The following is a 13833-nucleotide window of genomic DNA, read 5'->3' as shown; positions in this document are numbered from 1 at the left end:
GGTTGTGGAGTTTGGTTTGTGCCTCTGTGTAGCCTAGCCTCCGGTATGCTTGCCGTGCTGGGGTTCAACTGAGTACATAGACACATTAGCCTACTTGTTAGGGAAACACACAGAATACATGTTGCGTATCCTGTGGATCTGTCTCCATGTTAAGTCTTACCACAGAAGTCTATAGCCCTTTTCCCCCCTTGAAACCTAAAAGACGGAAGACCACTTTTTTCATACACATACATAGACACAGACACAGACACAGACACACACTTCCAAACATGTGCACAGTCACTCTCTCTTATTATTGACTCAGTTAGGCCACAAAAAGAGGGTTTTTGAGTGAATAGCCCACAGTCAGTTCCTCAGTGGTGGGTCTTCTCTGCTGATATAACTGAATGGTGCCATTGTTCAGTTAGGCATAATCAACCCTTCCCTTTTTATTTAGGAATTTAACATAACACAGTTGTGTATATTAGCTGAATATTGAGTCAAAAAGAAGGCTATGCCTTGTCTTTGCCTATATGCCTTAATGCCTGGCCCTAATAGTCTATCCAGCAACTGACATCCTAAACACCAGTTTTCAAGCCTATAGGCCTACTTCAATATAAGTATTAGTATAAGACTTAGTATTAGCAGAGAATGTCTAATAAGGGGTACCCAGATAGCAAAACCACTCTGGCGTGGACCTGGCCCACACCTATCATGCGGTCCGCCCCGGATCCGTCTCACGGACACGGTCCAGCGTCCAAACGCACAGCGGGCCGATAGTGGTCAGGATTCGTTTTATGGCTCTGCACCGGAGATGGGTCGGCGCTGGCCCATTCCCGTACCAAAACAGTAAAACTACACTGGGGTGGATCTGGCCCACACTTACCGTTCCATCCGCATCTGATCCGTTTAACGGACACGGCCCAGCGTCCAAACGCACATCGGCCACGAAGTGGTCAGGCTCCGTTGCACGGCTCCGAGTTGGAACTGGAACAGCGCTGGCCCAGTCCCGTATAGATGCGGCATGGAACCGCGTACCGGATCGATGCCAGCTATGCCTTATTTTCGGCATTTATAGTTAGGCTACATGATGTTTAGTCTATGATGTGTTTGGGCTACCTTATTTAATTACCCTACAGTCAGAAGCAACAATCATAGGCCTACATCCGCATAAAGTAGCCTTCACATTTAACAATCTAACATTCTCGCTTGGTGTCTTTAAAACAAGGCTAAGAAAATTACCCAGCGACTAACATAGTCCAATACCCCAATAACCCTAATCAGAATCGAAGAAAATGTTTACTTTTTTTTCCAAAAAAACTTTATTCAAAACATGATGATCATCAATGAATCTAGCTTGCTCCTTCACACTGGCGTTTGCGACGTCCCCCCTTCTCGGTCATGCGCCATGCAGCACATTGGTGAATGTCGCTACGGTATCCGTTGCCTGGGCTGTCACTGGACACTTGCGTACCGTTCCTGTGGAAAAAGAAAATACGTTATATTAGTGTGCTACTAAATTATATGGGCAGGCTCGCACTGGTGCACCTGCCGCTGCTCGGGTGGAAGGAGTTTTCATTGTAGACAATGCATGCAACTTTACCAAACTGTAGTCGTTTTCAGACAGACGTGTATTTCCACAATGTCCACGGTGTGTAGGCTACGGTAGGGTTGTCTTTGCTGTGATGTCTGAATTCATATATCCGTATACTATCTACTTTCCTGTAGCTAACCTGGTAATTTCGCCGTAATGTTGTCGCCACAACTGTCCTGTGAATCCAGTCACGGAAACATTCAAAGGCTAGTGAAAACGACACTCTTCCGCGGTCAGGCATTAACGGCGCGGCCGCATTTGACAGAAATTGACAGAAATTCTAAAGAAGACGTGAACAACAGGTGGCCGTACATTCCGCATATCATGTCTGAATGGCCCGATTTCTCTCGCGCACACTCAATGGACACCCGCCCATCAACAAGCACATGCAATCCGAATAAAACATTCACAATCGTGAAAACAATGATGCATAGAAGACGACTAGCTGAATTAGCGTATTATAAAATCCGGTTAGCAAGCGGCGCACACTCTTGCATTCAAGTTGACTGATCATCTCAATACCAATGTTTTCAACTCAAAAGACTCAAAAGCGCCTCTCTCAAGGACACAAGTATTACTCTACTTTTAAACTTAAACACACATGGGGAAACTGAACAGTCCAACCAGTAGACTATGACAAGCTAGCCAACTATGTTACTTTGTTTACAATATTTTGAGGCTTCAATCAGACAGCTGAATTAAAGAGGTGGAGTTGTAATGTGAATATAATCTGCATGAAGTGTGCGGTCATGAATATCAGACATTTCAGCATGTAGAATAAATAATTGTATATACATATAGGCTATATATATTTTATGTTGAATGTATCTCAATTCATCCTTACCTAGAGACAGCAGTTGCAGAGGCCTGTAGTTATTTCTCTTCTGAAATAAAAAATATGTGAATTCCATTAGCTTTTGAGGCATAAGGTGGATTTTTATTACAGCAGACAAAGGGATTCATGTATGTTGACATGTACCTTCAATTAATCCTGAACTGGTAACACCACTTACAAAGGCATATCACATGGTTATTTGTATTATTAATGTGTGGACCAAAAGTCAAATAGATCAAATGTAAAACTGTATAGCTTACTTTGTGTGGGTGGCAGGACAGGATGAGCTAGGGTAGACCCCCAAACCAGACCGGAGCCACTTGTGACTTGTGACAATGACCTGTAACACAGATACATGAATATGCATTACTTTCATCATCAGAAAGAAATAGCCAAATATTTATCAATACCAATATTACACCCCATTAGAAAATAGCATTATTTTGGGATCCAGAGAATATTTTCATTTTAGCTTCCCTTCCCATATATTCTAAACATTGAAAACAGTCTGGTCTATGACAAGGCAAAGCGAAGATATGCATCAAGTCAACTACTGCCTCTTCTATATTGCCCCTTTTCAGTCAAATCTTAATCCAAGAAACTTTCAACATCATTAAATGAACTTGTAGACGGCAGTATTTCTGCATAAAACAAATGGCTTCGGGATTTGTGCCCTTACACTTTATAAAAGTTAGGGAGGAATCTCTACTATTCAGTCCAAAAAGTCACTTGGAAACAAGACTTTTTAGATTGAATAGTAGGCCAGTTAGCGGGTTTCTCACTAACGTGTACAAAATATAAGGGCACGAATCCCGAAGCTTTGATCCTTACCTGGAAACAGCAGTTACAGAGGCCTGTAGTTATTTCTCTTCTGAAATAATAAAAAAAATATGTACATTTCATTAGAGAGCTTTTGAGGTATAAGGTGGGTTTTTATTTCAGCAGACAAAGGCAGTCATGTATTTTGACATGTGCCTTCAATTCATCCTGAACTGGTAACACCACTTACAAAGGCATATGGTTATTTGTGTTATTAATGTGTGGACCGAAAGTCAAATAGATCAAATGTAAAACTGTATAGCTTACTTTACTTGGGTGGCAGGACAGGATAAGCAAGGGTAGACCCCCAAACCAGACTTGTGAATGACCTGTAATACAGATACATAAATATGCATTACTTTCATCATCAGAAAGAAATAGCCAAATATTTATCAATACCAATATTAGACCCCATTCTAAACATTGAAAACAGTCTGGTCTGTGACAAGGCAAAGCAAGGATATACATCAAGTCAACTAACTGCCTCTTCTATAATGTCCCTTTTCAGTCAAATCTTACTCCAAGAAACTTTCAACATCATTAAATGAACTTGTAGACGGCAGTATTTCTGCATTAAACAAATGGCTTCGGGATTTGTGCCCTTACACTTTATAAAAGTTAGGGAGGAATCTCTACTATTCAGTCTAAAGAGTCACTTGGAAACAAGACTTTTTAGATTTAATAGTAGGCCCGTTAGCCGGTTTCTCACTAATGTGTACAAAATATAAGGGCACGAATCCCGAAGCTTTGATCCTTACCTGGAAACAGCAGTTGCAGAGCCTGTGGTTATTTCTCTTCTGAAAAAAAAAAATATATATATATGTACATTTCTTTAGAGAGCTTTTGAGGTATAAGGTGGGTTTTTATTTCAGCAGACAAAGGCAGTCATGTATTTTGACATGTGCCTTCAATTCATCCTGAACTGGTAACACCACTTACAAAGGCATATGGTTATTTGTGTTATTAATGTGGACCAAAAGTCAAATAGATCAAATGTAAAACTGTATAGCTTACTTTACTTGGGTGGCAGGACAGGATGAGCAAGGGTAGACCCCCAAACCAGACTTGTGAATGACCTGTAATACAGATACATAAATATGCATTACTCTCATCATCAGAAAGAAATAGGCAAATATTTATCAATACTTAATATTACACCCCATTCTAAACATTGAAAACAGTCTGGTCCGTGACAAGGCAAAGCAAGGATATACATCAAGTCAACTACTGCCTCTTCTAATTGTCCCTTTTCAGTCAAATCTTACTCCAACAAACTTTCAACATCATTAAATGAACTCGTAGACGGCAGTATTTCTGCATTAAACAAATGGCTTCGGAATTTTTACTTAATAAAAGTTAGGGAGGAATCTCTACTATTTAGATTGAATAGTAGGACAGTTAGTTGGTTTCTCACTAACGTGTACAAAATATAAGGGCATGAATCCCGAAGCTGTTCTGTTCCTGCCTTCTAAAAGTGTCAACAATGTCTGAGCATGAGGGTGACAGGGCGCATAGGTTTACGTTTTGGAACCAGCCGCTAACGTCGTTCATAATTTAAAATCAGCATTTCAAATCAGGACAGGGAAACAATGTGAAATCAGCCTCCCTCCCAGAATGAAATGAGGTTTAAACACATACGAAATAGCTTAAGTTTTCTCTCGGGAGATAAGACTCCCGAGTCCAACATCTAAGCTTTCATAACGTTAACAAAAAACTATTATGTTTGTGTAACAACTTTAAGTTATCGTTGGTCAACAAGCTAGCCTGCTAATGCTAGCTCACGCAAGGCAACTTTTGTTGTTCACGGGCAAACACATAAGGTTACCGTCAAATCAAGTTGCGCTCATTTTAAATTCAGTATTGAGTTAATTATACATTTCTAAAAAAGTTCATAAAGTTGGACAGGACTAAGTGAGCTAAATTAGCTTGCGCAAGCTACACGTTAGCAGCTAGCTGCTAGCTGGTATGTAAATGTGAGCTACCATCAGCCGGCCATTATAGCACATTTTCGGATTACATCAGCAAACAAAGCTAGATAAGTAGGTAACTTGTGTTATGGAAGTACGTTTTCACTGGATAGACTAGGTAATTGCATAAATAAAGCATATAGGAGCATACTTACAGTGAGCCTTCAGACGCCACCGTTTTGTCTCACACTCGGCAGCACTCCATCAGCGAAAAAACTGATGAAATAAACCGTTAGGGCGCGTTCGGTGTACGCATCCGTACAGGGTCCGTCGCGGACCCGGTGAATGAAGGCGCGCTGGCGAGGCGGAACGGGTCCGGTGCCCGTAGCCAAAACGGAGGTAGACTGTCAGGCGGATGTGGCCTTATATGGACCTTATATGCTGTATATATTTTTAAGGATGTATTCTATTTGTAAAGCAGTTGCCTAGTTGTCAATAGTCCAGGTAGGCGTGCGATCAGCAAGCAGGTGGCCTTTTCATGGAAAATTGCTGCCCAAACAAACCAACAACAACAACAACAACAATAAAAACAACAACAACAAAAACTTTCCTTGCACCCCCCAAAAATGTTAGCTGGATATGATTTTGAAATCATATCTAGGGTGATTTTTTTACCAGATTATCTGGAAATAAACGAGGATCAGTTATAAGTTTTGTTTGTAAGCTATTTGGCTGTGATTGGCCTCGTTGAATAGTTTGAAGGTGGTCTAGGTCCGTATTACAGATGTGGGCCACATCAGTGAACTGTCTTTGAGGAAGCTTTGGTTCCGATGTGGTAAGTGGATCTGGGCCATATCTGCTGATCGTAAGAAAAACAGCACTGCAGTTAAAGCTGAAAAGTCTAACCGGCCCAGATCTGGTCCTTAGCCAGAAACCGTGTGTAAGCTATGTCCGGATCTAGAGGCTTTTATGCGGGTCCGGCCCAAAGGGGTTTGCTATCTGGGTAGCCTAGGACTGCACTTAATTTGTCTATGGATGCAACAAGTCTTCATTAGTTCCTATTCAGTATCGTTAGAATGGTACAGTCCAGACAAAGGCTGAGGAAAAAGATCAAAATCATTGGCTATGTTGTTTTCGTGGGCGTCTCCGAACTACAGCTTGAAATCTTCCGCGGGAAAACTTGCCAACAAATGTCAGTATCACATGCCATCGTCAAAACATTGATTGGATCTCCAGCCTGTATGTCACATTTACGCCCGCCCTTTCCACGCCTCGAAATCTAAGCGGGGATACAAAGGAAACGCAGCTGATTGGACAGAGTGGATGTAACAGTCTTTCTGATTGGTTAGGTGGCTTACCGCTCGTGGCCTCCTCATTTTGAACATAAATAAAGGATACAATCTTGCTGCTTTTTATCTCAGTGGTGTATGAGGGGTCGGAGGGAGTGCGTATATGGCAGCTCTCTGAGAAACTAGGCTAAGGAAGATGTCTTTGTAGATTTTTTTACTCTGTTTTAATCAGTCCGAACTCTCAGTACGCTCGTCATGCTTGCTTCTGTAACTTTTCCCTCAGCAATCGAATTTTAAGGAAGAATTCTACCTTTTCCGCATTGCTATTCCTGCAGTGTTCTTGCTAACACCAGCTAACGAGCTAATCTATGGTTTCAAAGGATCATAGAGGATTGGATTCCCAACACTGAATCATTTTGTTGAAACTTTCGTGCTTGTGATACGCAGAACACTCAAATATTCAAGATGGAAATGCCTCAAGACGCCGAATTCAGTCCTTACAACTTTCACCAGGGCAGCAGGCCCGACAGGAACCCCAGGCTTTCCAAACTCTCCCTGCCGGAGTTGAATGCCATGGCTTCCCCCTGCATGAAGAATCTTTTCGCTTCGCCAACTGTCCTGTCCCCTGTGACTAATCTGGCTTTAAATATGAACAACCTTGCAGTCCTCGGAAGGTAACTGTCGCATGTTGTTTATTTGTTTGAAATATATTGTGTCTGTTGTTAGCACGCTAATATGGCTAACGTTAATGGTGTCTAGCGCTATCGCTAACTTAATTTAGCCATGTACTCGAGCTATTTGTTGATTAACTAAGATTGTGTTGTTTCAATTAAGTTATTTAGCTCGCCAGTCTGCTTTTTCGTAACGTAAAGTTACTGGATGACAAGCTTATGTTCAAACATCCATTCACTTATTCATAGCACAGCTTAGGGTAAACTTTACATGATGTCTGCTTAACGTGATCAATATAAGCATTTTCGAGAATACCTTTTTAATATTTGATCTGTCAACCCTAGTTTGTGACTACTGATTTCCGTGTGGGTTTTTTTATGATCATGTGTCCCAGTCACTCACCTTGTAACCATGTGTGTTTCTTTAGTCAATGTGAAACTCCCAAACGTAAGAAGAATGTCCCGCTGTTAAAGATCCCATCCTATGCCTCTGACGCCTCCTCAGATGCCGGTGAGTAACTTCATTGAGAGTTCTGGGTGATGTGTGTGTGTGTGTGTGTGTGTGTGTGTGTGTGTGTGTGTGTGTGTGATGATTGAAAAAATGTTCCACTCTCTATTCACGTCATACAGTTCGTGGGTATTTCTCTGTAATAGATGGATACTTCATTGATCCCCAAGGGGAAATTCAAGATGTAATTTGCATGACTGAGTGTTTAGATACTTGCCTAATATTCCTCAGTTTGTATCCTGACCCGGTCTTTATAATGACTAGACTCCAGAAGACTATGTACTTATACCAGAATTTCAGGTGTCAGATTTTCATTCTTTTCATTCTTTGCTCCTCTCTGTAGGTCTCGGAATGGATTCTCCCGGGCCAATTGACTCTGTGGATGTTGAACTCGCGTAAGCTGCTCTAATGTGTTTGTGTGTTGATGTGTGTCTGTGCTCAACCCAAAATTGCAGACAAACTGTCACTAGACCAGATATAACGTTAGAGATTATAACAGTAATCCTCAAGCCAAGCCAGCACAGCGCAAAAGTCTGATTAAAGATCATTAGCCCAATGAGCTAGTATCCCTTACTTTCATCTGGTGGTGGGAGGAGGAGGAGGAGGGGGGGGGGGGCTTTAGGATGTTCTGGGGGGTAGGGGTGAGGAGAGGGGGTGCACCACCTCTTTAACTGTAGAACAGAATGTAATTTAATTTGGCGAGTACAGGCTTATGATATATGGAGCATGTGGGCTTGGTCTCAAGGGCTCAGGACCCAAGAGCAACTGTTTCATCCTGAGGCGTAGGGTGTGTGCCATGGTGTGGTGGCATGGTGTGTAGTGTTCCCCTTCACCGCTTGTCCAGCTGTTTCTTTGCGCGTGTCCTGCTGCACTTTTCAATAGAGAAGGGGGGAGGGCGCATGGCCCGGCACGCTTTCGTGCACTCTGACGGTGTATTGTGTGTGTGTGTGTGGACTGGGGTGGGGGGGGGGGGGGGGGTGTACTGACCGTCTGCACACCCCCAATTCCCTCTCTCCATTCGTCCCATTTCCCTCTGAATGAGACACACTCCTGTCCTCCTCCTCCACAATCTCATTCACTCGCTCAGGCCCCCCCTCCCCCAGCCCCCCAGCATACATTTTCTCTCGTCTCCGTGGTGGTGGCAACAAAGGACGCTGACTGGGGGGGTTTAGCATTGCATGGGCATATGGTGGATTAGATGGCGCACACATGGTCCTCTGTCTCAAGAACAAACGCGCACACACACACACGCACACACACACTTCCCTCTGAAGTAGCTGTTTTGCATACAGGTGGGCATTGCTGGAGTTTCCAACAACCCACTCATTAATTTAGTAATCTAGGAACTCTGTGCCTTTTGTACTCCAATGGAATTTAATGAGTTAACGGTTTCCCCTTGAATGTCTTTCTTTAACAGTCTTTTTTTTTTTCTCTCTCCCTGATTTTAGATTTGAAAAGGCCATGCAAAGGATGGGCGAGCAAGGCAACGAGTGAGTGGTTTCTCCTTATTGATTTTGGGTTTGGCTAGCATAACGCTGTTAGACTGATCCATGGGGAATAGCCTGATGCGCTATCTACTGTCAGTCCCACTGGGAGTTTCAGTTTATGTTTCTCAGCTGAGTAATTAATTTATTTTTGCCCCCTCTTTTATTGCTCTTGCAGGAAGGTGCCTATTAGAAGAATCCATTCCCTCCCGGTAAGTCAATAAGGTTTTCATAGTTCTTTGTTTTGGTGTACAATCTGTGCCTGTTTAAAAGTATGCAACATTGCTAGTGTGCTTACAAGCTCTTTCTGTCTCTGTAGACTCGGTTGCTGGGAGAGAGCCCCACTTTTAAGAAAAAGGATTTAGACCCCCGAAGCTTCGGCATCTTCGCTCAAACTCACTCCGACTCCAACAAAGAAAACGTACAGGTGTGTACTTGCGTACATTGTTCTTTCTATGTACACATGGGATTATTGTCAATCAGCATATTGAGATTTTTATTTTTGTCTTCTAATGTGTATATATTTCTTCTATTGTTGCAGGATGGCTCTGTGTTTAAGAAGCCATCTCTCCCAGTGTCCCGCTCCCGCCTACGCTCCAGCCCCAATAGAGACGCTTTTGCTCCACGACCCAACTCTGCTCCTGCACTTATGGTACTTATAGCATTTACATTTGAAAAGTATTAAGAAAGAATAGTATTAATAAAATACTTTTTTTGGTGTTTACCAAGTAATTTCAGTTTTCAGTAATTTTGTTATTTGCTTGATCTTTTTACTCAATCAAAACACAACTGCACTTTTATTGATGTACACAATTAAGTAACATTACAGTAACAGAATGGCATGTAAGATGCACTGTAGAGGAGGCCTTAGCTAGGGGTTGCCAAGCAAGCAAACTTCAACAGCCTCCTCGATTATGCCAAGACATGTATGCTCTCGTAATCTCTGCTCTTGCCCATTGCCCCTGTCTAACCTCACTGAGTGTATTAGTAAATTAAACTGCTCTTTCCCCTCTGCAGCTCTCCCCTCCCTCCACCAGTCACTTTGCCTCACTGGACGACAGCAGCCCTTTCTTCCTGCGGCGTTCCTCGCTCACCAGCAGTCTCCAGGACGACGACGATGATGGCTTCCTCGATGTCCTGGATGACCTTGAGGTATGCGTGTGTGGAAGGTTTTGCAATCGGCAATTCGTTTTTGTCTCTGCATGCGTGTTTACAAGAGAGCTACAGTAATTTCCCGCATATAAGCCGCATTGTGTATAAGCCGCAGGACAGTGTTTTATGCAAGTCAAAAGAAAAAAAACATTAACACCACATTAACTGGCCCCCTGTATTAACCTCATAGCGGGAGAAATTTAGCAAAATCAATGTATAAGCCGCGGCTAATAGTAGGGAAATTACGGTACTGCCATTTTCAAATGAGGGCTGCATGTGGACTCTTGGTCATTCTCTTGCTTTCCTTTCTCAGAATGAGTCCGACGTTCCAGCGGGCATGGCCAGTCTCCTCACGGCTCCCCTGGTGACCACCAGACAACCCACAGAGGACATTGGCCTGGTAGGTTGATTCCCTCACTAGCCATCCACCACGTTGGTTCAAACCGGTCTGTGGCAAATGCCTGACTCTAGTCTCTCTCCCCTTCTCCCTTCCGTCTCCTCACCAGCCGTTGTTTCGGTGTCGGCCGCGAGGTCTCTTCCGTTCGCCGTCCATGCCCAATCCGCAGGTGCGCGCTCAACTCAAGAGGCAAGAGCGCCTGGACGACAACACGCCGATCCGAGTGAAGAGGAGGCGCAGTCTGGCCGGCACGCACTTCTCCGAAGAAATCGAACAGCCTCAACAGACGGTATGAATCGCTTCTGTTTTTTTTATCGCTTTTTACATACTCGCATGCATGTGCATTCATGCATTACTTGTTGTTTTCTGAGTGATGAGCAACAAGTCTGAGTCATCTGTGGGATGTCCTACGAAGCTCGATTAGTGGCTTAGCGAGTTATGTTGCGCTCAGAGCTAGGATATGCACGTCATACGAAAGTGGATCTGTTTTAGCGTCTAGCCATTTATAAGGTGCCTCAGGCAAGGTTCTATGTATTGTTTGTCGTTGGTTTATTGCTGTGATTTGTTTCTAATCAGCTATAGATTAGATTGCCCTGTTAAAACACACATGCTGGCACACACAAGCTCTGGCCACCCCTCCCTCTTTTAGACCTTGTTTGTAACTCCGGTTTTCCCGCTCTGCAGGCATGTGCTCAGGTTCAAAGATCAAAGTCGTTCTGCCACACGGAGATTGAGAAGCTGCTGGACAACGACACCACCAACTACATTGGAGATTTCACCAAGGTGCGTTACATTCCCATACCATCCCGTCACCCACTTTCGAGACTCCCGAAAGCCAGGAATATTTATTTGACTTGTTGCACTATGACATTGAAACTGTGTTTACTGAACTGGAGAGATGATTAACTTTGTGTGTTTCTTTGCACAGCCCTTTGCTTTGCCCACTGTTGATGGCAAACACCAGGACCTGAAGTACATCACACCTGATGATGTGAGTAGAGATATAAATATCCCTTCCCTCTTTCTGTTTATCTCCCATCACCCCCACAGTGGGGCTTCCTGTTCATGATGTCACTTCCTGTGACTCTGTCCGGTCATTGTGTGCTGACCTGTGTTTTGTTTTGCGCACGTGTTTCAGATGGTGGCAGCGCTCGACGGCAAATTCAACGAGCTCGTGGAGCGCGTGATCGTCATCGACTGTCGGTACCCCTACGAGTTCGAAGGCGGTCACATCAAGGGTGCGTTAAACCTGCACCAGGAGGAGCAGATTGAGGACTTCCTGATGAAGACGCCCGTCGTCCCGACGTGCCAGGGGAAGCGGGTGGTGATCGTGTTCCACTGCGAGTTCTCCTCGGAACGTGGGCCCCGCATGGCGCGCTTTGTGCGCGAGCGTGACCGGGCCCTCAACGAGTACCCCCACCTCCACTACCCGGAGCTCTACGTCCTCAAGGGGGGCTACAAGGAGTTCTTCCCCCTTCATCAGGTGTGTGTTTGTTGTACATTGTGGTGTTCTGTACTTGACTAGATCTTTTGACTAGAAATAGATGCAACAACATTCCCAGTAGGCAAAGTGCTTGTTGGTACGGCAAAGAAATTCCTTGAATTTGACTTCCTTGAGCACCTCTTGATGTGACTTCCCTAACTTCTGTCTCTTGCATCTGCGTTTGTCTGGTTTGTGCAGTTGGTGTGCGAGCCGCAGTCGTACCGGCCGATGCACCACGAGGACTACAGGGAGGACCTCCGAAAGTTCCGGCTCAAGAGTCGCACGTGGGCCGGGGAGCGCAGCAAACGAGACCTCTACAGCCGCCTGAAGAAGCTCTGACCACTCACTCATTGTACATGTTGTCCTCACTCACTTACTCACTCATACATTCTCATTATCACTGCCATTTTAACAACAGTCTACTTCAGCACACTTCCATGTGTGCATCCTCCTTTACACCTACATACTGTACTCACTATACTCTATACATACATACATACATACACACACATACAAACTACTATTCAAAAATGTTTCAGCTCAGGTGTAATTGTTTCCCTTTTTTATTGAAGCACTTATGGTAATGTTTTGAATTGAGTTAAAGTGCTGACTTCAATTTGAGTTGTGTTTTGAAATCGTTTCTGTTTTAATTGGCTAATTTAGGATTTCTCACTGCTGCTGTGAGATGTTATATTAATGGTCAGTGTCTGTCTGTGTTCCTCACTAAGATCTTTCAAAAGTTTTATCAAGGATTCTCTCCAGTGTGTCTGTGTGTGTACACGTGCGTCACGGAGATGTAGTGTGTAGGTTATTGTGATTATTTCTACTATCTATTAGATTTATTTATTCAAGCAGGGCTTGTCTCCCTGAAATATTTATCATATAAATTATTCATGCTTACATTTTCTTCCAAGAAGGCTGATGCCATGTACACACACAGACTGACTGTCAGAGGATTCTTATAAGAAGCTAACCACTTCTCCAACCTGCCCCCCCCCCCCCCTCTCCCCCTTCTGCTTTGCACTGACTGGGACTTGTGGTGTTAACCTTTTATTGTACTAACCCGTTCCTTACCCATTACTGAAACTTGAATTTTTTTTAGGGGGACTGGAGGGGTTGGGGGATGTCTGTGTTTGTGTGTGTGTGCGCGTGCGTGTTTATGCTAAATGACTGACTAACAAGTATTCCAGAGAAGTAGCGAGGTCTGATTGGAATGCTGCAGGACAGCCTGTAATTTCACTTTTGTAATTTTTGCTTTTTCCCTTTTCCTTGTTCCCCCCCCCCCCCTGGAAACTTCCAGTGTGTGTTGTTGTGAGGATGTGTAATTACATTGTGAATATTGCTGTACATTTGGCTGTGAATATGTACAAATGTGGTACCGTGTGGAGATCTCAGATGTGTATATCTTGTGTGTGTTGTACTGGAGGAGATGTCTGTGTGTATGTGGCGAGAATAAACATCTGGACTGAATTTGAAGCCTTTTGTCCTCCTTGCAGTTCTAACACACGGCAGCGTTTTTCTGGTGATTTTGTGCTACCATATCAAAAACATTCCCAGGGAGGGAAACTCTGACCCAATTTTAGAAACACACACACGCGCACACAGCCGCTGGCAGGCAGTGCTGGTTTTCAATCCACTTTCAAATCCTCCCGCCAAGCCGGGGCCTGGAGTCGTTTGCACGTGCCCACACACACACCCTCTGTCTCACACACACA

General features: G+C 43.8%; 1 protein-coding gene and 1 long non-coding RNA gene across 3 annotated transcripts; one reads left to right on the top strand and one right to left on the bottom strand.

The window, feature by feature from the left end:
* Nucleotides 1-1177: 1177 nt before the first annotated feature.
* On the bottom strand, nt 1178-6070 carry LOC134068155 (uncharacterized). 2 transcript variants are annotated; one of them, XR_009936601.1, is made up of 7 exons: nt 4242-6070; nt 3986-4024; nt 3495-3556; nt 3240-3279; nt 2669-2748; nt 2418-2457; nt 1178-1458 (listed from the first exon to the last, which is right to left on the bottom strand). It is a non-coding gene; the product is annotated as an uncharacterized LOC134068155 (long non-coding RNA). The 2 variants fall into 2 exon arrangements; XR_009936602.1 differs by lacking the exon at nt 2418-2457.
* A 492-nt stretch (nt 6071-6562) lies between these two features.
* Nucleotides 6563-13588, top strand: cdc25b (cell division cycle 25B). The gene is made up of 14 exons (XM_062523074.1): nt 6563-7097; nt 7523-7605; nt 7946-7997; nt 9051-9092; nt 9265-9298; nt 9406-9513; nt 9628-9738; nt 10104-10238; nt 10552-10638; nt 10745-10924; nt 11320-11418; nt 11564-11626; nt 11774-12118; nt 12317-13588. The coding sequence occupies exons 1-14, from the start codon at nt 6889-6891 to the stop codon at nt 12455-12457; spliced, it is 1689 nt and encodes a 562-aa protein (XP_062379058.1). The 5' UTR covers nt 6563-6888; the 3' UTR covers nt 12458-13588.
* Nucleotides 13589-13833: the final 245 nt, after the last annotated feature.

This window comes from Sardina pilchardus, chromosome 20 (assembly GCF_963854185.1).
Source record: "Sardina pilchardus chromosome 20, fSarPil1.1, whole genome shotgun sequence".
NCBI lineage: Eukaryota > Metazoa > Chordata > Actinopteri > Clupeiformes > Clupeidae > Sardina > Sardina pilchardus.
Note: the sequence above shows the minus strand (reverse complement) of the source record. Positions and strands in the feature narration are given on the sequence as shown.

Excerpts from the sequence above, each read along its gene's own strand:
- cdc25b (XM_062523074.1), top strand. The coding sequence starts at position 6,889 with ATGGAAATGCCTCAAGACGCCGAATTCAGTCCTTACAACTTTCACCAG. Across the intron at positions 7,098-7,522 it reads AACCTTGCAGTCCTCGGAAG|TCAATGTGAAACTCCCAAAC; the intron begins GTAACTGTCGCA and ends GTGTTTCTTTAG. Across the intron at positions 7,606-7,945 it reads TGACGCCTCCTCAGATGCCG|GTCTCGGAATGGATTCTCCC; the intron begins GTGAGTAACTTC and ends TCCTCTCTGTAG.